This window comes from Diabrotica undecimpunctata, chromosome 1 (assembly GCF_040954645.1).
Source record: "Diabrotica undecimpunctata isolate CICGRU chromosome 1, icDiaUnde3, whole genome shotgun sequence".
Classification (NCBI taxonomy): Eukaryota; Metazoa; Arthropoda; class Insecta; order Coleoptera; family Chrysomelidae; genus Diabrotica; species Diabrotica undecimpunctata.
The window spans coordinates 190404165-190431454 of NC_092803.1; the positions used below are offsets into that span (position 1 = coordinate 190404165).

At 34.1% G+C, this 27290-nt stretch overlaps 1 protein-coding gene across 1 annotated transcript in view; it reads left to right on the top strand.

The window, feature by feature from the left end:
- LOC140436750 (myeloperoxidase-like) overlaps window positions 1-13572 on the top strand; it is a 37346-nt gene extending 23774 nt beyond the window's left edge. Inside the window, exons 9-14 of the mRNA XM_072525822.1 lie at window positions 1610-1871; window positions 1925-2208; window positions 6604-6773; window positions 8673-9181; window positions 9901-10813; window positions 13344-13572. Coding sequence (XP_072381923.1) covers window positions 1610-1871; window positions 1925-2208; window positions 6604-6773; window positions 8673-9181; window positions 9901-10813; window positions 13344-13473 — 2268 coding nt within the window. The 3' untranslated portion in view covers window positions 13474-13572. The remainder of the gene's footprint in view (window positions 1-1609; window positions 1872-1924; window positions 2209-6603; window positions 6774-8672; window positions 9182-9900; window positions 10814-13343) is intronic.
- The last annotated feature ends 13718 nt before the right edge of the window (window positions 13573-27290 follow it).

Sequence of the window (27290 nt, forward strand, 5' to 3'; positions counted from 1 at the left end):
GAGTCTGCGTCCTTTTCCAACGGGAATATTGTTTATTCCAGTAGATACACCTTCGATGAATGACAGACGGGAACTTTTCACATTTGTATCAACCCATAGATATGGTACAGTATGACCTTCATTTAGCCAAGTCTCGTCCAAATAAAAAATTGTTTTCCCTTCTTCTCGGTACTTTTTAATAGTTCTTAGATAATCTCGTCTCCAACATACAATGTAATCTTTTTCAATTAAAACGGATTTTCTTCTATTCTTTTGCCAACGAAATCCCATCTCTCTCAATAGTCCCCATAATTTCTTGTTGTTTATGATTGGTAACTCTTCGTTTTCTCTAATTAATGTTTGGATTTTATCCAATGTTGGAAATTTTTTGTTAAAAAAAAATGAGTGGACGCTGCGTCTTATCATGTTTTTATGTATTTCTTCAATTTCCAAGGGTTTACTCCCTCCACTCTTCTTGGGAGATGAAACACTTCCTCCTTTTCTTTCTTTTAGGAATCTATAAATTGTTGCTTCTCCAACCCCTGTCATATTTGAACACATGTTAACGATTTCACGAACATTACTTAAAGGGCGTTGATGTACAAGTGCATCGTGTACATTTAATATTATATTTTTCTCTCTTAGACTGAAGGCACCTTTACACTTACACTTAACCGGGATAAAACCTGTTGTCGACGTCATTTTTAAATGCAAATAACAAAATATCGACACCAAAAACGTAGGTAGGTAAGACATGAACAATGTACATCTACAAACTAAATGGAAGTTGCAAACAATTTCTAATTTATATTATTGGCATAAGCTGTAATGTGGCATAAAAACTACTTAAACTATCATTAGTGAAGCCTTATCACCAGTAATTCCAGGTAATTGTTCAAAGAAGGTATTCTTTTTGTGTCAGGAGATAACTTGTATAGAAAACAATAATCACCTTTAAATTACTGTTTACATTAATTTATTTTGTGAAACATTGAATTCTCTCGTTAATCACCCGTGTATAACTAACAATAATCGTGTGGCATATATACCGACGTTTTTTACGCACAAAAAAATTATAGTGAGATTAGTGGACACTTATTTTACAGAAGATTTTTTAAAAGATAATGAATTGTTGACGGCATCTTAAAATATTAATTTTTTTTATTTATTTCAAAACAAGTATAGGGTGACGCCTATGGTTTTTTGACCTGTTGAGGATTTGCATACATAATGTGCTATCAATATGATGAAAAAGGACTATAAATAGGAGATAACCCAATTAAGTTAGTTAAAAAGCAGAGGATTGTGCAAACATAACATACATGTGTAAAGTATAAATATTGCTGTAAGTAAGTTAATACCTACAGAAATATTACTGAATTAAAATATTGTTCATAAAATGACAACTGTAATAATTAAGGTTAGAATAGAACTGCTCAGTGATTTACTTGACCAGATTGTAGTACAAAGTACCCTCAGCTTGTTGGTGTAATAAAAAGATTGTGCCAAGATAACTGTGGTTTTATGCTTGTTTAATAATCTTGCTCTTAATCGTCACTTTTATAAATACTTTGGTTTCTATATATCCTCATACATATTTTAGATAAACTTTAGAAATTTGTATTTTTAGACTTACCAAGAAACAAGAAAAATTATTTATTCTCTTATCCAACACATCACTTACAATGAATTCTTGCCTATACTCTTAGGTCCAGAAGTTTTGCGTTTATTTGAGTTAGAACTCGGCTTCAAAGGATTTTATAAGGGCTACGACACTAAAATTAATCCAATGATAGCAAATGCGTTTAGTACTGCAGCCTATAGGTTTGGACACAGTATGGTGCAGAATTCTTTCATAAGAACTGACGGACGACATCGACCCATCTTTAACAGTAAGCAATCTAGCATATATAAGGGTAAGTTTAAGTAATAATGTACATTGTAGATGTCTCACTTCATGAAGAATTTACGAATTTTGAAAATATTTGGAGCTTTGGTTCTGTAGACAGAACGATTTTGGGGTTTTGTAACCAACCAGCACAACGACGGGATGAATTTATTTGTGATGAGTTATCTAATCACTTATTTCAACCTACTGATATGCAGTTTGGTATGGATTTGGCAGCTATTAATATCCAAAGAGGGAGGGATCATGGTATACCACCTTACACATCTTGGAGAGAGCCTTGCGGACTCACACCTATTAAAGGTTGGAATGATTTAAAAAAGGTCAGTACCAAAAAAAGATCTTGCTGTTGTATTTTTTATAGTACTATTATCATTGTTAATGTTCCTCATATTACATTTATTAAATTAAATATAAATGTAATGTTTTCCTCATATTACATTTATATTTAATTCATGTTCTTATTTTTAAGTGTATCTATTATCTGTTACAGCAAAGTCTCGCCGAGTATTTTTTGGCACTCTTATTTAACCTTTCTGGGAACTTGACGCTCAATAATTCGAATAATAATTAAAATTTTAAAATTAAATGTACCGTATCCACTTTAAATTGTTTTCTCTCGTTTCCATACTTTTATTATTTATAGTCACTTATTATTGAAAATTTTTTGTTCTAAATACCCTGCTGGCTTCTTTTTATATTGTTATGTTTTTATTAATTCTAATTTATAGTTTTTATTTATTATTGAAGGTTCTATTTATAACACTTACAAATTTATTAAAGTCTTTATTACTAATTTATCTTACACTAATGATTATATAATTTATTATAATACGTGCGTTACAATTTAAAACGCGGCGCGATCTTCAGAAACTAACTGTCCTCCTTCCAACAAAATTCCTCTTTAAATATAAAATACAGTTATTCTCGAGGTTTTATTGACCCTCCGGAACTTCCCCGATCGCCGTGGAACCAAACAGGTCTTTTAGCGAAGGGACTAAAAATTTCTGCCGGCAGGTAAACAGGTCTTTCAACTGAGCGCCGAAATAACTAGAATAAAAAATAATTAGTCATATTATATTCACAGTTTTATAGGCCATGCTATTTATCGTAACAATATTATACTTTCAAATTTTCATACTATCAGCTTGAAAAAGCTTTATATCCTCCCAATAAGCGATATACTATTTAATATATATAGCGAAGCCATTTTTAAAGAAGCATTACTATCTCAAAGTGAAGGAATAATAATTAACGGAAGATCTATTAACAACATAAGATATGCAGATGACACCGAGATTATGGCAAGCTCTGCTGAACAACTCCAATTACTGCTAAACAAAACAAATAGTTTCTGTGAAAAATATGGACTACACATGAATATAAAAAAGACCAAATACATGATAATAACAAAAAAACCAACAAACCAAAATATACCAACAAACATACATTTGGGAAATGTACCGATAGAAAGGGTTGATAAATACAAATACCTAGGAACCTGGATTTCAGACAATAATGATCAAACAACCGAAATAAGAGCAAGTATAGAAATAGCAAGAAATGCGTTTGTAAAAGTGAAAACAATTCTCTGCAACAGAGACCTTAGATTAGAACTGAGAGTAAGAGTACTGAGATGCTATGTGTTTTCGATACTGCAATATGGACTTGAAAGCTGGACATTAAAGCAAGAACACCTAAATAAGTTACAGTCCTTTGAAATGTGGTGTTACAGGAGGATGCTTAGAATAGCATGGACACAGAAGAAAACTAACACGGAAGTATTGCGAGAAATGGGCAAATAATGCGAAATAATAAACACAATAAAAATAAGAAAGTTACAATATCTGGGACACGTAATGAGGGGACAGCGATATGAACTGCTAAGGCTGATAATACAGGAAAAGTTAAGAGGAGGAAGGAGTATAGGAAGAAGGAGAGTGTCATGGTTGAAGAATTTAAGGGACTGGTTTAAATGCAGTTCTATAGAACTCTTCAGAGCAGCAGTAGATAGAGTAAAGATAGTGATGATGATATCCAACCTCCGATCGGGAGATGGCACTTAAAGAAGAATAAGCGATTATATTATTATATTAGGCCAGTGGTTTACCCTCATACTGCCCCATATGCCTACTATTTTTTTGCATTTGCAGTGCAAACCTTTTTTAATAAATTCTATATACTTTTCAAAGTTCAAATGTATTATTTTTCTATGTTTTCATGTGGGCCGGCAATTGTTATTAACAAATTATTATTAACAAAAAATTTCACCGAATCTCTTCGAAATTCTTCTTCTTTTGGGGCCTATTCGTTTCGAACTGATGCTTTAAATAGATTAGTTGTTGTTGTGGAGAACCATTTCCTCAGGTTTTTAACCATGATATTCTTCTTTTCCCAATTCCTCGCTTTCCGAATACTTTCCGAGATATTCTAACTTTCTCCTTTTAATCGTATACATCACTTCTCTTTCTTTCCCCATTCTTCGTAGTACAGACTCGTTGGTTATCTTGTCCGTCCATGATATCCTTAGGATTCTTCTGTATAGAAACATCTCGAAGGCTTCAAGTTTTTTCTCCATCGCTTCAGTGTGTGTCCAGGATTCAACTCCGTAGTATAATATCGAGAGAAGATATAACATCGTAGGAGCCCTACTTTTATTTCCAGATTAAGTTTGTGGCTTTTAAAGAGTTTGGCCATGTTGTTGAATGCACTTCTAGCCTTTTTATTCTACATTTTACTTCTTGTGAGTGATCCCATTGTTCGTTTACTATTGTTCCAAGATAGGTAAACTGTTTTACTCGGTCCACTGCTGTATTCTTGATAAGCAGTTAGACGTCTCTTATTTAATTTTTGCTGATGCACGGATCAGAATTGGCAGCACCACGTCGAGGAATTCCTCATTGACACCGGGCTTAGACAAGGAGATCCTCTCTCCCCCCTGCTATTTAATTTTGCACTGGAACATGCGGCAAGGAAAGCTCAACCACAGCTGAGAAACGTATTTGCCAGCCAAGGATCAAAAATACTATTGGCGTTTGCGGATGACGTGGACATAATTACACAATCCACCAGAGATGCAAAAGAAGTTTTCACCCTATTCGAAAACGGAGCCAAGGAAGTTGGTCTTTAGGTCAACGAGGACAAGACCAAGTACATGGTGGTTACGAAGAACCCAAGACCAAGGGTTAGACAAAACGTAACAATCAATGAATGCAACTTTGAAGTCGTCAAAGAATTCAAGTACCTGGGAGCGATCATAATATCTGAAAATAAATATGAAAAGGACGTGCCAGCCAGGATCATTGCAGGAAACAGGGCATATTACTCATTATTGACCGTACTTAAATCAAAAATACACTCAATACCAGCAAAAATAAGAATGTGCAAGACAATAATTCATCCCACAATAACGTATGGGAGCGAAACATGGAGTCTGAACCAGCGTCAAAATTACTGGTACTAGAAAGAAAGATACTGTGGACTATCTATTGGCCTTACAGAGAAGAGACAACAGAAGAATGGAGAAGAAGACACAATGATGAACTCCAGACAGTATATGGAGATGAAAACATAGTACGCTACATTAAAGCAAACCGAATAAGATGGGCGGGCCACGTACTGAGATCGAGTGACGAAAAACTCCTGAACGAAACATTCTGGGAAAGGTCAAGACTCACATAGGGTTGTAGAGTCATAATAGTCAATGTCAATAATAGTCAATAATAGTCAAATAGTAAACGCGGTCAAGACTCACATAGGGTTGTAGAGCCAAATGATGATGATGACCATAAATTTCGTTTTTGATATGTTTACTTGTAGTCCAAATCGTTCACTTACTTTATTTACTTGTGTCATCTGCATAACGGATGTTGTTAAGGCGTTTTTTATTTAAAAGGATTCCCTGTTCATAATTTTCCAAGGCTTCACTAAATATTTCTTCTGAATATAGGTTGAATAATATAGGTAAAAGTATACATCCTTGTCTAACGCCTCATAGAATCTCAACCGCTTCTGTCGGTTTATCTCTAAGATTTGTTCTTATTGTTGCTGATTGGTTTCAGTATAAATTTTGTATTATACGCCGGTCTTTATCATCTATTTGAGCTTTTGTTAGAACATCCATCATTTTTCGGTGTTCAACTGTGTCAAATGCTTTTTGATAGTCCACAAAGCAGGTGTAGATATCACAAGTCATATCTCTGCATCTTTGGAATAATACCTGTAGACTAAATAGTGCATCTCTCGTACCTACGCATTTCATCAATCCAAACTGTGTGTCTTGTATTCTCTCTTCGGATAGCTTGTATATGCGATGTATAATATTCAGTTTTAGTGTACGGCTCATTAGACTTATTAGTCTATATTTTTCGCACTTTTTCGCTCTCTGTTTCGTTGGTAACGTAATAAATTTTGAAACTACCCAATCTTTTGGAATATTCGAAATACGTGTCGGTATATTCCGTTCCTAAACGTTCTTTTCGGATTAAACCGCTCTAGGGATGTATCTGCCTGCATAATTTATTGCTGGTGTTTCTTCTGCAGCTTTTATTACCAGTCAGAAGAGAATGTTGATACTTTTAATACCATTTTTGAATTTTAAATTACCAAGTTTGATTTTTCTAATTATTTTAATTTCACACTTTAAATAACATTCTATTAAAGTACCAGCTCAAAAATGGTGCTTTGCTGTGCTTTTATTTTTGAACTCTGTTTTTAAGATTTTCAGCGTGGAAACAACAAAAAAATTCCGGAAGGTATACCGACATGTCGACGACATTGATCTCTTCAGTGGTGGTTTAGCAGAAAAACCTGTAAAAGGAGCAGTGGTAGGTCCAACATTTGCATGCATCATAGCTCAACAGTTTGTTAATCTTAGGAAAGGAGACAGGTAAGTGACAATTTTTTGACAAATAAGGTTCTGAATACAATCAATTGTGGCTTAATATCATATAAATATTTCTTCTTCCTCATCTTTTTAAACAATTATGCTTGTTCATTGGCGCAATAATACCTCTATGGAACTAGTCACTCCATCTTTTGCGCGGTCGTCCGATACTTCTTTTTGTCATTTTGACTGAGTTTAGTGTCTATTCGTTTATACACTGTACGTTACATTTTCTTCTAATGTCTTCACTTCTCTTTCGATCTCTCAGCGTATTTCCTGTAATTCTTCTCAGTACTCTCATCTCTGCCGTTTCTAGTAGCCTTTGCCTTTGCGTTGTGGCTGTATCGGGTCTTGTTTCTGAGGCATATGTCACTATTGGTCTTACACTGGCTTTATAAATTCTTGACTTTATCTCAGTGTTAATGTGTTTGTTTCGCCATACAGTATTATTAAGGCATCCTGCCAGTCTATTTGTTTTTGTACTTAATGTAACAATTCTTTGTCCAGGTTTTCATAGCCGGACAGTGTAATTTCAAGGTATTTTATTTCCATCACTTGTTTGAATTGTTTAAATAATTGTTTAATACTGATGCCATTTATTTCTATTTTACATCTAGTTGATTTTTTGCTGATTCTTTTTAAAATTCAAAATGATTCAAAATTCTTTTGCTCTTATGTTAAATCTGTGGACCAGTCTTTGCAGACTTCTTCATCTTGAGCTATCAATATTGCATCGTCTGCGTAATAAAGTATTGTTATTTCTTTGTTCCCCATTATGTTTCTTCTTCCTTTGTGAACGCTTTTGATGATTTCATCCATATTAAATTGAAGAGCATAGGATTCAAGGAGTCTTCCTGTCTTATTTTGCTGTCTATTTCTATAGGTTCTGTATGTTTCATTGAAAAGAAAAGGAAAGGTCAACTTCTCCGTGGTCGTCCTCCCTTTCTTCTTTTAGGAGCGATCCATTCCAGTACTCTTTTAGGCCATCTGTTCTCTCGCATTCTTTTAACATGTCCGAACCAGATTAATTGTTTTCTTTCTATGTCATCATTGATATTTCGCTCCATTTTCAATTCGTTTCTTATTCATTCGTTTCTAACTCTCTCCAGTTTTGATCTACCGCAGCTTCGTCTCAGATAATCCATTTCTATCGTCATAAGTTTGTTTCTATTAACCGTAAAGTGTAATACTTTGGACTATACTACCGTAAATGTGTTTTTTGGTTTCTTGTCGAATTGTTTTTTGCCAGAGAAGAGAGTTTAAGGCACGGGTCGCTGCTCTGCCCTTGTTTATTCTTTCCCTGATTTCATCTGCGCTATTTCCCTTCTTGTTGAAAATGACCCTCAAATATTTGCAGGATTGCACGCCTTTGATTTTTTCGACTTCCAAGACTAGGTCACATATTTCATCTGTTCCCACTGAGAGCTATTCACATTTTGTCATATTCATGTTTAGACCTGCCACCTCATATTCTTCTTGCAATTTTCTTACCATATAGCTAAGATCGTAGCTGTCTTCGGCAATTACTATCTGGTCATCCGCAAAGAAAAGTGTGTTTTCCTCCACCGTTATTCCCATGTTTCTATATTTTTTTACCCATTTCACTAAGGATCTGTCCAAATAGATTTTAAATATGGTGGGTGACAGACAGCATAACTGTCTTAGTCCCTTTGTTGTTTAAAAAGGAGAGGTGATTTCTTGTCCCATTTTAATTCTTGCAAAGTTTTGTTCGTAGTATTTTTGAGTGGCGTTAATAAAAATTGGGTTGGGGGCAAATTGGGTGCAAAACTTTGCAGTTTACTGTTTTTACTAGACAAAAATTGTGAATTGTATTATGTAAAACTAGTACATAAATTCAACAAAATATTATTTGAGATAGATAGATTTTAAAGTCATTTTTAGATTTTGGTACGAAAACGGCGAATTTCTATCATCATTCACTCCAGCTCAATTACAGCAAATACGAAGAGCAACATTATCAAGCATTCTTTGTCAAACCATGGACGAGATTGAAACGATTCAGCCTTTTTCATTCTTATCGCCAGACACCAATAAAAACAAGAGACTCTCTTGCAAAGATCCAGTCTTGAAAAACTTTGATTTATCTCCGTGGATTGAAAATATTTCTAATGATATAGAAAACAGATTGTTTTCGAGAGAAGGTTTAGATGATCTGGAGGAAACAGCTGCGGAAAGGAAAAGGACAACGAAACTAAAATACAAAAAACCGAAGCCGAAACCAGAAACAGCTGTAACTAATAGCCATACGGTTATTATTCAGAATACTAAAGGTCCGGAAAGCTCGAGACTGAGAAAAACCACAGAGAGACCTATTGAAGTCAATATTAAAATAGAGTATTATCCTACAAAAACACCATCTTCTGTTATAATAACCAAGAGGGGACAATTAAGTAAGTTACAAATATTATATTTTTATATTATTCTTTATTGTTATATTTATTAATATTAATGTATTAACCATTACTCTAAATTCTTAAAACATTACACAAAATAATTAATCACAACACTAATCAATCACTAAACAACAAAAACATCAAAACAGTGAAGTTTTTACATATTCACTTTTTGACAATGTGGCGAATACATTTCTTGCAATTATCTTTCTGCGCGTAATTTTTGGCACTTTGAAATTTCAACTTATTTCTTAACTAGACCCCAAATCTATTATTAGATTAAGAAACTTTAATATCGAAGATAAAAGTTCATGTTTTGACAAAAAAATTTGCGCCATGATGCACCAAAATTAAGGATTTAAAAGCGGAGCGATTTGCACTCTCGATTTTACTATTTTATTTGAATTTATAACTTCAAATCTATAAAAGTCGCAATATCTTGCGTTCTAATCAACCATAATTAATTTGAGAATTGTTTATTTAACCAGTAATTTGTTTCAACAATTTAAAATAAATATTTATTTCGCAAAAATTGTACATTTCTCTTATTATTATTATTAGAAAAGGTTATAAAATGATAGGTAACTTAAGTATTTATGTATTATAGTTATAAATAATATCTTCCTGGCCTTAATAGATAAAGTAATAACCTGATTTAGAAAATTTTACCTGATACAAAATACACGTGTACTTATACATATTTTTTAATTATTTAGATAGACCTTCTTCCACCTACATAGAAGAAAAACCAGTGTCATATCCAGTCTTCATCCAATCGCCTTCGGTTCAAACTTACAATAAACCTCCTAGCAATAAACCAACATTTACCGTTAGCAGACCCACTTTTACTATAACTGGTGCTAGTGATGTTAACGAATATGGTTCAGACAACTACAGACCTTCTCAGATGTTTAGTAGACCATCGGCTGATTCTTACAGCTCTGCCAGTTATAGACCTGCAGCAGCTTCATATAGCTCAGTTAGCTACAGACCGGCATATGATTCAAGTTCAGTCAGTAACAGACCAAACTACATTTACGATGGAATCAACAGTTTTTACGATCGACCAAGTGGATATGACAGGCCAAGTAGCTCGTTTAACAATCCAGTTAGTTCTTACGATAGACCTGGTACGTCCTTTAATAAACCTAGCAGTTCCTTGGACTACGACGAAGTTATATTTGAAGACAGTCCTTTTGTTACTTCAAATAAACCTAACGTCTATAGGCCCAGTACAAACCAGCACTTGTTTAATCAAATATTTATTACCAAGAGGCCTGTCCAGAGTTCTTACGATGATGATATTTCGGGGTACTTCTATAAAAACAAGTACGACAAAGAAAATAGTTTAGCACCAGAAGATCGTCCGATTAAAATTTATTCTACAGGATATGTCCAAAAATTAGATCCAAGTGATATCAGCGATAAGTTAGATTTCAAGTCACGCTTGGTTAACAAAAATGATAACAAACTAATTAAAATATCTTCAGTCAAGTCTCACGCTAGCGTATCTGGAAATTCTGCTATTATTAATACAGTTTTACAGCGTGAAGGAGATGGAGATATTATTGAAGAAGGGTCCGAAATGTTGAGATTGGTCGAACTAGATGTTGCTCCCAGTGAAAATAAGTAAGTTTTTATTGTAATTTATAATAGTAATTTTTCAGTATAATCGTGCAATAAATACTTAATCTGTTTTTTACTGAATATACACTACCCCCCAAAATTAACCGTGAAATTCTAAAGTTTCCTTCTTTTCGTTGTTTTGGTTAAATTACCATGTATAATAAATAAATATATTTATCAACATATAAGTTGCTTTTAGCCATTAGCTATTTAAAAGTTTGTCTTTTTTTGTTGGTAAAAAGAAACTTTTGTTCAGGTGCTCTCGATAAAACTTACAATAATGCTTGTTAAATCGATTACATTTCTTTTTGGTATATTGCCGGCTGCTTTTTCGGGAGAAAAAAGTATTTTTAATAACGAAGAATAACTTACAATAAGGAGAGATCAAGTAGCGTAAGCTGTTGCTCTGCTTAATAATAGGTGTTTCAACCGATATATCGAAAAAATGTTTGGCGTTCTGCGAAATACAATATTCGCCGTGGAAAGTCGGTTTCATATACTTCAAGTGCTTCAAGAGTGGACAGTTACTGCTAGCAGTAACTGTCCGAATTTTGACTAGGGCTGACCAGACTTTCAGATGTTCATGGTACTATTATAGTTTTACCTGATACCGTCGGTCTTATGTAACTGCTACAGACCTTTTCTTGGACGCAGCTTATCAAAGATAATGCTTGTAATTCTCTCGTGCTCATGCAAATTGCGATATTGAAGATTATTGAAATGGTCTGTTTACAGACGACTAGTTTTACGAGATAATAACCTATTGGTCGCCAAAGGGTATGAAGAAGGATCGGTAAATACTATGGCCAATATCGCTTCTCTCCTAGAATACATTTTGGTGGTGTTACCTTAACTGAAATTCTAGAAGAATGACCTGCGACTTAAGAGAAAATACGAGTAAAAATAGGTATCCATCGACGAGTCCCAGGTAAAGATTTTAGGATGTTCACGAGTGAATAATCTGAAGATTTAGAAAGGCAAAGGCGAGCTATATATAAAACACAATTTGTAATAAATAACAAACTGCGTTTAATTGGTGTCAGAAGTGGAGTACTTTAAATATCTTTTTTGAAAAAATGGCTATGAGAATCTGTGAGTACGCCGTGAAACGCCGTAGGATAAAAAGGCGTTGATCCAGAAACTTACGCGTTTGAAGACACGAATTCTGCTGTGATTTCGTCAATTATATAATTGGAAAACAAAGTTTTTGTTCATATCATATATAGTGGTATGGGGCATCATTTCTTTGGAACCTTCTTCTTCTTTAAGTTCCATCTTCTATCGAAGGTTGGAAATCATCATGGCTATGCGGACTCTGTTGACTGCTGCTCTAAAAAGTTCTGCACTACTGCATTCAAACCATTCCCTTAAGTTCTTAAGCCAGGATATTCTTCGTCTTCCCACATTTCGCTTTCCTCGGATTTTGCCTTGTATAATAAGTTGTAGTAATGTGTATTTTTGCCCTCTCATCACATGTCCTAAGTACTCAAGTTTTCGTCTTTTGATAGTTAATATTATTTCTGCCTCATTTCCTATCCTTCTAGTTACTTCCACGTTTGACATTCTTTGAATCCATGATATTCGTAGGATTCTTCTGTAACACCAAAATTCAAAGGCAGCCAACTTATTCAGATGGACTTGTTTTAGTGTCCACGCTTCCAAGCCATAAAGAAGAGTAGAGAACACGTAACGTCGAAGCATTCTCAGGCGTAGTTCTAACCTTATATCCCGACAACAAAGAAACTTTTTAAGTTTAATGAATGATGCAAGTGCTATTTCAACTTTCTATCTTTGGAACCACATACAGATAAACAGTTATGTTAGGGGGAGTGGACTTAATGCTGATAAGTTAATATTAGGGAATGTCTAGAAGAATAAGTGGTATTTTATATGCATTTTACAGGGGAACATTTTCTCCCAATTAGGATAATGCTCGATCACATTCAGGGTAACAATGCAATATTTTATAGATGTTGATATTCGGGTAATAGCCTGGCCTTCTAAAAGTCCAGACCTTAACCCCATAGAGCAGTTGTGCAACAATTTGGGAAGAGTACATATGCAAAAGTATGCCTATCTGAGTTTGAAACTCAGTGTTATGGTAGTGTTAGAAATGGCACTCGTAAATGAGTGGGAACAAATACCGCAAGACAAGATTGCTGCTTTTATCCAGTCTATGCCAAAAATAGTGAGAGCTATCAAGCTATGGGATATCAAGCAGGCAATAAATAAATAACAATAATAAATTTGAAACTTTTTATTTATTGTAAAATTAATCAATATTTTGACACTTCTTTTTTATTTTATAATTTTTTAATTTATAGATCCGGTTAATTTTCCGGAACAGTGTTGTTCAAATAAATTTTGTTTTTTGTATAAACAAAAAAGAAAAGAGTATCTATTGAATTATAAAAGAAGTAGGTATACAGAAATAGTATGTATTGTATGTATGTCTCTCTTCAGGTATCAAGTATACACGAATAAATATCCATAATCCCTCGTGCTCCCAAAAATTAATTTCCCTTTCTTTTAGTGACAAAAGCTGGTTGTTGTTTGATGAATCTAAGTCGCTGGGTGCTAGATTAAGTATGCCGCATATGAATATACAAACTATATGTAGTGATGAAATTCCACGGCCACTTAAAAGTTGGAACAAAGAATAGAAACAATTAGACCAGAACTGCTATAGACATATGTAAATTATTTATTAATATAGATAGTAATTTAAATAGTGATCCAATGTTTTAATAAAACAAATAAAATAATACATGGCAATATTTGTTGTTTTTTCTTCTTGATATGTAGATTAAAAAAATGAATAAGACAAGAGAAGTCTGTAAAAAATTGTGTAATACTACCTTTTTTTTTCATTTATCGGATCTGAATACAAATCGGTTTGTATGTAAAAACACATTTTAGATAATTTGGTAAGTATCATTTTAATTATATATCAGTTTCTGCAGGTCATACAACTACCTCATCGGTCTCCAAATATTTGTGTAATTGGTTAATTTGGTCCAATTTACATTTTATTTTAATTTACTTTAAACTTCTTACTTTTTTATAGCTACCTTCAAAATTATTTACGCTAAGATACTACAAGACATACCAGGAAGTTAAAATAAAAAAATCCTTAACTACAATGTAAGAATTTGTTATCTTTTAAATAACGTGCTAGGACAACATAGATAACAACTGACAAGATAGATACTGAACATGATTAGGCTTTAAAATATTATTTCGAACAGCTGAAGAGTGAGACAAGTTATAGTTGCCTCCATATTTCTATCGCCCATCGAAAAAATTGGCGGTATAAATGTTTAAGAAATTGGAGTAGCAGCTGTGCCGCTTATTGGCTGTTAGATATTGGTTGTTTCACAGACACAAATTTATTTATGTAAGTATTAAGTCATAAAATAACAATGTATAATATGTAGGTACGTAGGTGGTCCAATAAGTACTTTGCCTCATTGTCCGAAGACGCCACTAGTTCAAGAGAAAACTACTATCGTGTAATACATTCTAATAGATGGGTAATGCCAAAATTTCAGTCAAATCGAACTCGTAGTTTTGTTTTGACCACGTGTTTAAGTGGGTTTGTTCAAGGATTTTAGAAAAATTGAAAAAGAGCAATATCGGTCGGTGACCCAATTCTTGTTTTTGGAAGGCAAATCGCACAGAAAAATCAAAGAGGTCTTAAATGCTGTGTACGGTGACTCTTATCCTTCGAAGATAACCGTCAAAAATTGGTTAAACAAGTTTCAATGTGGTCGCACGTCGGTTTTTGATGAGCCATGCCTCGGTGTCCCGAAAATGACTACCACAGAGGATAACACGACCGCCGACTAAAGGTGCTCGAGATAGCTGAGATAGTAGGTATCTCAAAAAACCGTGTTTGTCTGGTACACACCAGAGACCAAGGAAAAGTCAAAACAGTAAACGGCACTCAGTGAACGTACTGCGAAAAAGACGAAGACTGTCAAATCGGCCGGAAACGTGATGGCTACCATTTTCTGGGTTTCGCAAGGGGTGATCTACATCGACTACCTGAAGGACAAAATGGTCACTTGGCTCTACTACGCCGAATTATTGGACCAATTCGACGTCGAATTGCAGAAAAAACGTTCTCATTTGGCGAAGAAACAAGTGCTCTTCCACCATGACAACGTACCGCATCAAATTTCTGCCGTCGATATAACGAGATTGGTTGAATTGGGCTAAGAACTGTTGCCCCACCCACAGTATTCTCCGTAGGACCTAAATTTAAGACGAATGAGGAGGTCATCGCCGCTACGGAAGTCTACTTTGCAGACCTCGAGAAAACGTATTTTGCAGACAAAGAAGTTGGAAAACCGCTGGATCAAGTGTATCTAGTTAAAAAGAGACTGTGTTGAGAAATAAATCGCTACTTTCCTAAAATTCTTGTTTTTCTTTTGTAAGCTTGTAGCATTTCGATTTACCTCGTATATATTAAAACATCGAAAAATATTCTCAATTTTTTTGCGTCGCTAAGATTGATAATATAATTGCACAGTTGTTTATAAAACACAAATTGGTATTTCTTTTGATCTTGATTCCGTTTTGCGTTGCAAATAAACAGGATTTTTTTCGCTGATGCGGACAAGAGACCGTTTTTGGGAGAATGATATGACACTCTCCGACGAACCGCAGCCAAAGCAGCTGGTTTCATTGTTTAGTTCGGATTTTCTTCAAATTCATTATTTGTTATTAGTTTTTTTGTCATCGGAAAATAGTGTAAAGTGTAGTAGCAGTTAGGAGAAGCAGATTAGATTTGGAGGAGATAAGATCTCGGCATGTAGTTTTTTCAAAACCGGCAATTTTTTGCTTGATTTCATGAGTTAAGAGGTGAATTTAAACTCAAAATGCTATTTGACAGTCTTTGTTTAGTGAGTTAGTTAATCACCGATTTGTTGTGTTGTATCCCATGCGAGGAACTTGAAAAACAACGTTTCCAATATTTTAAGAGGTCCACATGGTTTTAAGTAAGAATTAAGGAGAGGAATTTTGAAGATTACATTTTGTTATTATCCAGGATAATCTGAAGCCCAATTCTATGTTTGTCATCCTCAAGATTTGCCCATTTTGTGTTTCCATGGGTCACCCCAGACCACTTGCAGTTTGTATAGAACAATGTGTTTGTTTGTATCCAATTCCAAGAACTTTCTTAAAGGAAATACACAGGATTGTACAAACTGTTGTTTTGGTCCTCTTTCTTACTATTCTGTTTTATACCATACCCGTTCTTTTTATATCCAGTTATGCTTTTCCCATTGCTCTTTAGGTTACACTTAATTTTCTGGCAGATTTTTTAGCCAATGTTAATGTTTTGGAACCCTATGTTATTACCTATAATAATATACGTTGGTCCAAATTTTTTTAAGCAGATCGGTTACCTTTCTGTTAGGATATGTCGCATCTTACCAAACCTTCTTACCGGCTGAATCTTACAAGTTTGATTGTCTTCTTAATTGTATCCTGATTGTCTTATATTCTACTATTAGTTCTTAAGTAAATATAATTAAAAACCTGATGTACTTTGTTGCCACCTACTCTCATTACATCACTTGGGGCTAAATTGGTCATGTATTTTGTTTTTGTAAAGTTTATATTCAGACCTACTTGTTCTACTGCCTGTAAGCTTCATTTACACTTTCATCTGTAGGTAATAACAGTATCATCGGCAAAACGCAAGTGACTTCACAATTAATATTTATTCCCTTTTTAGAAAAATAAGATACAACTAAGTCTAGAGACTTTGCAATAGTCATGGGATATATAAATGACTAAACCCCCCCATGGAGACTAAAAGACAAGTTCTGAAAACTAAAACAATGTCATAAATGTACTGTATTACATCGTTAAATTATTATTATTTAATATATGAATATATTTTTATTATCATCAAGAACACATTATTCTAATTACCTAAAACGAAATATTTTTTAATACTAATATTGTCTTTTAAGCATTCCTTCAAAGCGACCTTGTTTTACTTACCCGAGGCTATTCCCAAAAATTGATGACTTTGTTGAATCGGAATATTTACCGGCAGTACAAAGACAAAAAATGTTAATTACTTTGTTACTACCTAAATACTGATGTAGATTATGAAGATATTAGTTGTTTCATTTACATATATTCACTAAACAAATCAATTTAGTAATTGTGCCATTAATAAATCATTTTTATTTAATAACGAATTTAAAGTATTTACTTATAATTTTGACAAAAAACTAGTTGGTTATAAAAGTAAATAGCAGGTTAAAATATTCTTGACGATTTATGAATGAAATAAAATAATGTATAACGTAAACGTAAACAGGCTTAAAGTATATAGGTCAAACTGGCAAAAGAAAGAGAAATGACGATATTGGAAAATAGAAACTTACTAATAAATGGTGGAGCAGAAGAAAAAAAGATGACGTAGGCAGGGGTATCATGCATGGTAAAGAAAAATATCATCAATAAAGTAAGGAATTGGATATATTTCAGTGAGCGTATACTTAGAGTAGATATAGACATGGGCTCAAAGGAAGCAATTATAACCTAAGCAATATGTAAAACCTAATTATATGCTATGGACCTGATGAAGAACAAAAAATGAAAAAATGAGTTCTGAGACAAACTGCAAGAAGTAGTAAATGATTGTACAGCAAAAATAGTAATCGCAGGAGATATAAATGCTAGAGTTGGAAAAGAACTAGAAAAATGGAAGGGTGATATAGGACCGTACGGAGAGGACAAAATTAACAATAATAACAAATTATTACTTGAATTCTGTTTAGACAATAACATGATGATATTGATAATAAATACACATTTTCAACACAAATAGAACAATAAATAAAATGACAATAAAATTTATATTAAGAAATGAACAATCTAAAAAGTGGAAGTTTCAAAGGTGCGAAGTGCCAAAACTTTTGATTTAGAGTTATTGCCGTAGAAAGGTTGTATGTGCCATGTTCTACGTCCTTACAAAGGCGCTAGGTGCCATTTCTAGTATTAAACTTTGTAGTATAGGGACTGTAAGATGGCGCTAGCAGTATGTGTCTTGCCTGTTGCTTTACAAAGGGGTTACGTGCCAAACTGTCAAATTTATTATTATTAATTTTATTGTAACTAAAGGGTACAGTTTGTTGCAATGAGTGAAGTGAAAACCCAAAGAAGTAATGGTACGGGCAGCTTTGGCAAGGAACAAGCACAATTTTGGGAGGCTGGCAAAGCATATAAAACTAGAAAACGTAAAGATATAGCAACAAAAACGTTGCCAACGCAGGAGGTTTGTAACATAATCTATCATGTTGCACTCCATCTTAGTTTATATATCTTTTATTTTTAGGTGATTTGTAAGTGTAAATTTAATTGTACAACTATCAGTTATCGCTGGAGAAAATCCTTGTTTGTAAAGTTTCAACAAGAGACTACCAAAACTCAAGGTACCTATCTGATGGGTGTTATACAGCTCCTGCGAGTTAGGAGGCGCCGACATGGTACCTATGAGTTTCCGGAAGATAGTAGACGTCAAACAACAGTAAGCTACACCCCGCTCAATTAAGATGGAGCCATTGTTTAAGTGTGTAAGAATACATTCATGAATACCTTTTTAACAAGGAAAAAGCTGGAAGTTCTTGTAAATGAAAAGAAACTTGGCGAAACTTTTTTCTCAGATAATTGGATGTCTCATAAAAAATCGCTATATTCTGAAGATCGATGTGATATAAAAGAGCACATTAATTTAATACCCCGCGATATTGGTCATTATATGAGGTAAAGTCCAGTAAAAGATACCTAAGCCTGGAATTGAATATTAATATTTTGTTCAGAGCTTATCAAGAGCGATATCCAGATACTAAAGTAACATAACTATAAATTCTATATATCTATTTTCAAACGCGAATTTCCAAATTTGTCTTTTCGACGACCTCGAATGGATGAATGTCACATCTACTATAGATTGTATTGTGAAATCCATATAAACAAAGGTAGTAGCCATTAGTGAAAATGTGAGCTAAAATTTTACCAAAGGAAAGCCGAAATGGCAAGAGAACCTTTTAGCAAGGTTTGCTGCTTATCCATGGATCTGCTTGGATCTCAAATGCTTTGTGTCAACGTTAGTTCACTTAGATATGTTCTACTTGTCATAGCTTTCCTGTCTTAACTTTGGAATACATGTAGGGGACACAAATAATGCCTTCGTGTTCTTGTGGTATGAAGGATTCTCGGAAGGACGACAGTGATAATGAAAACAACAAGAAAAAAAGGCACGAAAAACCAAACCGAAGTGGTGATAAATCAACAAAAACTAAAACAAACAAACCTATACAATAAATAACAGAGAAATCATCGAGGACGATATTAACAACAGACTAGAGAGTACAGGAAAACTATTCCAGGCACTAAATAGAGGATTCCTCAACAACAAAAAAATATCAAGGAAAACAAAAATGACAATATATGAAACACGATATAGGCCAACGTTGACATACGGAGCAAAAACTAGATCTTAAACAGAAGACACCCGAATAGGATACAAGCAGCAAATATGAAATACCTCAGAAGAACGATAGGGGTAAGAAGGACAGACTACAGATAGACTTTGTTTACTACTGCCCTAAAAAGTCCGGTAGTGGTCAAGTTAAACCATTTTTGTAGTTTATGAAGCCAGGATTTTTTTTTTCTTCCTGGACCTTTTTTTTTTTTCATGCACCTTACCTATTATAGAAGTATGATCCCAAGTAGGTAGTATCGTTTTTCATTACGCATTATATGAACCAGGTATTCCAGTTTGCGACGTTTTATGGTTATGACTAATTGGCGCTCTTTATCCATTCTCTCTAGAACTTCTTCATTGGTAACTTTATCTATCCAGGAAAACCTCAACATGCATCTATAGCACCACATTTTAAATGCTTTGATCCTTTTCAGTAATCCTTCAGTTAAAGTACTGTCCAGTTTTAATTTCCTTCATTTTGACGAAGTCCGATCTGGCCTTCTCAATCTTTATCATAATTTCCGACAATTGTTCTCACTGTGGTATATGTTGTTGAAGATCAAGGTGCTTGAGTCTTCTTACTGCGACTTGGTCTATATTTTTCAAAAATTCTGCGTAGAGGTCGTCTAGTCCTGCGGCTTTTCGATGATAGGATCGTCATTTTTATTTTGCGTGATAGCAACACTCTTATTGTCTTTAAATGTTGTCACATAATTCATCCACATTGTCTTCATTTCTTGAATATCAACTATTGGATTTCCTTGATCGTCTCTGTTTCCCAGCCTTTTTGATTTATAGGGGCCTGCTGTTTGTTTGATCAATTTGTGGAGGTTAAATATCTCTTTCTTAATTCTATTTTTAGCTTCTCTGACAGCTTTTCTTATATCTTTCTCTAAAAGCTTATATATGGGGTAATCTTTTTTTAAGATCACATCTGATAGCATTAGGTTTGCGGATTTTTTTAAATTTTAGACCAAACTTACCAACAAGTGGGTTGTGATCCGACTTAATATCTGCACCAGTGTAGACGTTTTTTACTGATGTGATTGAATATTTTTGAACCTTTTGTTTATTAAAATATAGTCAATCTGATTTCTTATGGGATTTTTGACGTGTCAGCGAATGATCATTATGTGTACAACCTTATTTGTGGTAATTTAAAGAATATATTGAGTTGGAATACTTGGGTCACGTTATGAGACATAAAAAATATAGAGTACTACAGCTGATCGTTCAAGGGAAAATAGACAGCAGAAGGGGTCCAGGGAGGAGAAGACACTCGTGGCTCCAAAACTTGCGGCAATGGTTCGGATTGTCATCTGCTGAACTATTCAGATCTGCCGTAAACAAAGTCAGAATAGCCATGTTGATTGCCAACGTTCGGAACGGACAAGGCACATGAAGAAGAAGATTGATGACTACTAACTCTTCTTCCATAACAAATGTAAATAGGTGTTGTCTTGTCTCATTTCATTCTCCCAAACTTTATGAACCTACTACTTCACCATAAATACCCTCACCGATTTTGGCATTAATGTTACCCATAACTAGCGTTACTTCATTAAGTTTTAACTTAATTTAAATCGTAATAAAAAGCTTCTAGTTCTTCGTCTAATTTGTCCACTGTTGGTGCGTATATTTGGATTATGTTGGTTTTTGCTGAGAATAAACCCAATTGGATGAGCATGATTCTCTCGAATACTGAAATAAATTTGGTAACGTGCTTTTTTATTTGTTTATTTAAAATGATTTCGACGCTATGGTTGTACCTTCTGTATTTCCAGAGTAATATATTTTCCAGCATCAGATTATCGCAGTTCACTGATGTCCATTATATCGATATTCAGTCTCCCCATTTTATGGATGGCATTTTAAATTTTGCCTGCTTTGTACATGGTCTTCGCATTCCAGGTGCATATTTTAATAAACTTTGATTTTTTGGACGCGCCCTTTTAAATATGGAATTTGCTTGCTAAGACCTGGTTGGCCTCATAGTTTTGTTGCGTTATTCCTCTTCTGTTAGATCTTGTATTCCAGTATACAGAATCAGTTTTCACTCTCAAAGCTTTGGCCATGATTTATGTACAAGAGATATCTATATGGATCTTTAAAGTAGTAGTTTCTCCTTGTCTGCTACATCCTTACGTCTTTGACCTATTTCTTCTAACCCTAAAACAAAATAGTGCTGTACCACTTAGTCATCCGCCTAAAGCCGTGGGTCAGTAAGTGGGGGATTGCTTATATTCAAACACTACGGGGTTTCAACCTACCCCATAGTATACAACTTGCTTATTTGCTCTTCATATCATTAGGATTCTGTCTCCTTACTTGCTCTTTGGCTCATTGGCTTTTGCTTCACTCGTTCTCTAGACTGGGACCCTTAAAGGGTGATATCAGCTGAGTCAGCTGAACACTGATTTTTTTATAGAGATATTTTCATCCTCATTTCTGGGCTTACACGTAAGTTATGTCAGTTGTAAAACCACTAAATTTACAAATGTCCAAGAAGAAAAAATAAGTATGGGACAATAGGAACTTAATGGGACAGAATAATATGGGATAAGTATGGGACAAAATCTGATGAGGACGGTAAAATATGAGTTTTATAAAATCTTCCCAAAATAAATCGACAATAAATTTTATGAATTTAAAAATAAATATAGGTAATGATCGATAGTATTCTGGAAAAAATATAAGCCTATCAACGGCAACCACAATATGAGTATTATTATTATTTTTCAATAAATACTCTAGGTGGCCATTTCATTAACATAATATCATAAACATGAGTAGGAATATTCTTTAACTTTTAAAATAAAACACAGAACAAAAACTGTTTAAAAAAATGATTTCATAAAATCCTTTTAATTACTAGGTAACCAAGAATACCAACTCAGCGATCACCATTTCGGTAAGGTACAGCTACGTCAAAAACATGAATATTTATATTAAAAACTATTTTGATTAACATCTCGAACGGTACATCTTGATTGAATTTCAAATATGTAATTTTGCCGCAATCTACTAAGATGTAAGGTAATAAATTAATAATATGAAATAATATTTAACCTTTAGACGCTATTACAATATATTAAAATTATACAAAATATTTTAGAATGTCAAATTTAGAATGTTGTGAAAAACTCAGTATTTTCTGGAACAATACGTTTTATTAGACAACGACACGTGATCATTTGGTTTCTTAGTTTATATTTAGTATTTTCGTATTTTCTTCTTATTGTACCGTCTACACTATTTTAGGTTTCTGGTTATCGTATGAAATCGTTCTCTGTTTTCGTTCTCTAAAATCTAATTCTGTCCAACTTTTATTATTCGGCGATCTGAACAAGTTTTGTCTTTTAATACCTTTTTCTCGATTATACCTTCTTCTTCTACTTTTTGGAGATCTTTCGATCTGTTTAATTCTGAAGCTGCCTCTGGTTAATTTCCTGGGAGGTAGATTGCCAACTATCTCTCCATCTTTTAGATGGTCTTCCGGGAGGTCTTGAACCGGGCGGGTTGTTTTCTAGGGCAATGTTTTGGAGTCTATTCTCAGCCATTTTTCTTACACGATTGTACCACATCCTCTTACGCTGCCTTCCCCATCTTACAATATCTTGAATTTGGCACTGCTCTCTGACGTATGTATTTCTCACCCTGTCTCTTCTTGTTTTGCCCACTATTGTTCTTAGGGTTTTCATTTCGACAACCCTTAGCATCTGTTTCGTTTTGTTGGTATCTTCGCGCACTTCTATGCCATATGTCATGATCGGTCGTATGCAAGTCTTGTAGATTCTAATTTTACTATCTGTGCGCATATACGGATTTGACCAGACTATCTCCCGCAGACATCCCTACAATGCGGATGCTTTGTTGGTCTGAATCATTGGGTCCTTTACTGGGTCGTGTGTGCTTGATATATCTATGCCCAGATATCTGAATTGCATCACCTGTTCTATGGGATTGTTCTCAACCACTTACTTACATCTGAGAACTCTGCCTGAGTTGTCTGATGGGTGGATTGAGTAGCTCATCGGATGACACTGCCGGTCCCAAGCCCGGATAAAGGAGGAGGGTCCCTAAGGTGAGGTTGGCCACCTACCTGGGGTAAAAAAATCCATACTGGCTCACAGAATTAAAGATACAGCCTCGATTATACCAAAATAGTTAATTAAATATTGTATTATTTATTATTATTTTTTGTCGTTCTCAATACTTGTGCGTCTATATTTTTGATCTGTATAGGACTTCTTAATTTGGTTTTCGTGTCATCCATGAACTTTTAAAATTCTCAGAGACACCCAGATTTTAAAAAACTTTATATTATTCTGAATTTTCATCATTGGAGTTCATTTTACTGTATTGAGTACAACAGATCAAATGTATTATTTGACAAATTTCAATCTCACTTTAATATTAAGATGCGTATCCTAAAGTAGGTCGAAAAGTTTAAATGAACTATTTCTAGCTTGAGCAATTACTCATCTAATTTTATGTTTCAAGTCAATATTGCACTTATTCGGGTCATCATCATCATCATTCAGCCTTCATTTATCACGTCCACTGCTGGACATAGGCCTCCCTTAAGCTCCTCCATTCCTTGACTTAATCGAGTAAATAAAATATTTGTTATGATTTAATTTATGATTTTAAATGATAAAGGTAAAATGGAAAGGAAAAGGTTATACTGAAACAATAAGTAGAACTCGTCTATATTATTCAGGAAAATATGACGCGCCATCGGGAGTGAGAATATTGGTTACACCTACTGCAAAGTAGATTCTGAAACTGTTTTCTTGTGGTACGTTTAAGTTACATATTGTATGTATTTATATGAAAATAAACCACAATTGATTGTAACGAGAATTGCATTTTACATTTGTTTTAAAACAAATTCAATTCTTGTTTATCCAGTACCCGATCCATGAGCACTTCTATTTTTACGTTAGTTTACTTTTTATTGGTTCCTTATGTATTTCTATATTATGCATGTCTTTTGTGTTTTGATACTGGGGATAAATTGTTACGCCAAACTCTTGATACGCCTCTGATCGAATATACTACGCGATTCGATTCCCATCTATTCAAGACTTTAAATAAATTAAAATAAACATTACATTGGTGTCAGAAGTGGGATATTTACATCCATTCTGTAAAAGATGGCTACACGACTTAGTAATTTAAAGGCAAACGATTTACGGCTTAAATTGGAGGATATAGAATTAAATTATTTAAAAAAAGCTGAATTACTACAACAGCTGAAGGAGAGAAAGCTGAAGGAAAGAGAAAGAACAGGATCTTTATCCAAAAACGTATGCATTTGAGGATAAGAAGGCTGCTGTGATTTCGTTGATTACATCCGTTGGAAAACACAGTTGCTGCCATATTTCGTCTTTTGAAAAAACAATAAAGGAGATTGAAAATAGTATGGAGGAAACAGGCACCACACAGAGGAATTAGAGGTCGAATTGGATGTCGACCTGGAAAAGATATACCTGATGAAGATTATGTGAATAAATTTCGAAGAAGAATGGATGATATACACGAGTTGGTTCGTTCCCAGATTCAGATCGCTAGAGACTAACTGAAGAAATGATACGATATCCAAGACGAAGAGGAATGTTTTAAGAAGAATGACAAAGTCTAACTCGATGATCCAAAGAAGTAATAGGGTTGTTATCCCAAGTTTTAGCAGTTCTGGGAAAGTCCGCATCTTATTAGAGAGAAGATTGCCGATGTTATCTATCAAATAAACAAGATTCCGAGGGGAAAGTCGATGATAGTACACCATAACCGAAGGGAGCCATTTAAATAGGAGCGCAACATAGACGAAAAAGTAGAAGTAAACCAAGTCCAAGACGTATCTGATCTCACGGTTGAGGAATTCATGGGGACATATGGACGTACCAGTAAAGCAAGGCATGGTGTAACCACGGAAGAAAGGCAAAATCTACCAGCACTTCCAGATGCCTACTCACTTGTCCATACCATTCCGGTCAGTATGAAAGACACACAAGGATTTGTATCGTTCTTTCAAAGGAAGTTTGGTCGAGTTGCAGAACTTCAATACTAACTACCAGCTCCCGGAAAAACTTTGAAATTCTAAAATGTGTCACGATACCTTTTCCATCTGGTTTGTTTAGACACTGCATACCTACCGGGATGTATGGGAGACATTACTTTAATTAAGGGAGCACATACTGAAGTAAAATGTGTAAAAATTATTCACGCCAAATGGAAAGTGCCGTCAATTGGATTGGAGGGTGGTCCGAAATATGATGGAAGAAATCTTTAAGACAGCGAACTCTAAGTACTAGTCTGTTGTAATCCGCATGGTTGCCGGTGCAAAGCGAAAACCGTCCCTTGCCACTTTTATACAACTGGGAGTTGTAAAAGAGGGTCAAGTTACCAAGCTTTTGATCAAGATAGAAGAAACCATATCTTAAGAAGGGGGAATTCAGAAGAAACAATATCTTAAGAAGGGGACAATCTTACGCCAGCCTGCAGAATATACTACGCGATTCGATCCACAGCTGTTCTAAGGTGGCCAATAAAATCCTGTGATGGTTTCGAATAGCGGGGTAAGTACATATAAGAGCAATTTAGATTTTTAGAGTCACTATAAAATACAAATTTTAAGAGTTTAAGTAAATTAAAATAAACGTTACAGTATTTTATTTTTATTCGACCAAGTTTACTAAAATAAGCAACTTCTTTGATTTCTTAAGTAGAATTTTAATTTTTCTTCGCGATTTGCCATTACTTTTGTTTTGTCGTAATTCATATTTAATCTAATTTTTTTAGATTTTTGGTCCTTCAAAGAAAGAAATGAAAAAATATATAAAAAAAAGTAAAAAAACAAAGCGAATAATGTTTTATTGTTAAACACTTTCCATTCAGTTGCTTATTCAGTTATTATTCATCAATAAAATTCTTAATTTATGACCAAAATTTTTAGTATACACATCTTTTTCACTGCCTTGTAGCAGCTCCTGTTGACCCAGTGCGAGGTAAAGGAAGAGGCGCCTCGGGCCTTAAACGAAATATAAAACCGAACAGATTGTGTAATCAATAAGATCAATTAAACAGGTAGTACTGGTACCGTGTACGTTTATACTTGCATTATGCATTTATCTGATCGTACCCAACAAAAACCAATTATCATAAACATGTTTAGCAATTTGGAGCGGCAATGTTGCCATTAATCAAAATGTTTAAGTGGAATTTGTAAATATTCTAGTACAAGAATGTTTATTAAAAGCTTTTTTAGGGTTATTTGTAGGTTTAGGCAAATAAATAAATGAATACTGTATTCCACATAGCTGTACAATTTGAGATTTATCTATTTATCTGTTTCTCTTATAATTATGCTGCACATTTTTCTATTTTTATCGACCTGGGACTACATTTTTCCATTTTTTATAAATTAGAGCCTCATACTTCTATCTTCGTCAACCTTGAACTACATTGGTTCATATCAAAATGTTTTTTTGTCTTTTTCTAAAAGTAATCTTCATTTTTTTTTGGAATTTATAAAAAAACTTTTATAATTTTTTTTTGAATTACATTCTAGAGCCCAATCAATACTTGGGACACAAAATGCTAGTATTTTCTCAAGATATTATGTGTTGTGATTGAAACATGTAAAGATTAAAAACATACCAAGAAATCATTAAATCAGAAATAAAAGTAATCAAAAAATACAATATTGTGGATATACATTTCTACCACGCAATCTTGAAATACCTGATCACCAGAAAGTAGTATATGTCTGTTCCATCGATTACCAGAAGGCTTTTGATAGAGTCCAGCATGAAAAATTGTTGTATGAATTACAGAAATTAAAGCTAGTTGAAAAAGATCTACGCATAATTCAAAACCTTTATTGGAACCAACAAGCAAACTTAAAATATTCTAACCCCATTACGAAAAGCGTCTGTATTCAAAGACGCGTTCGACAAGGCT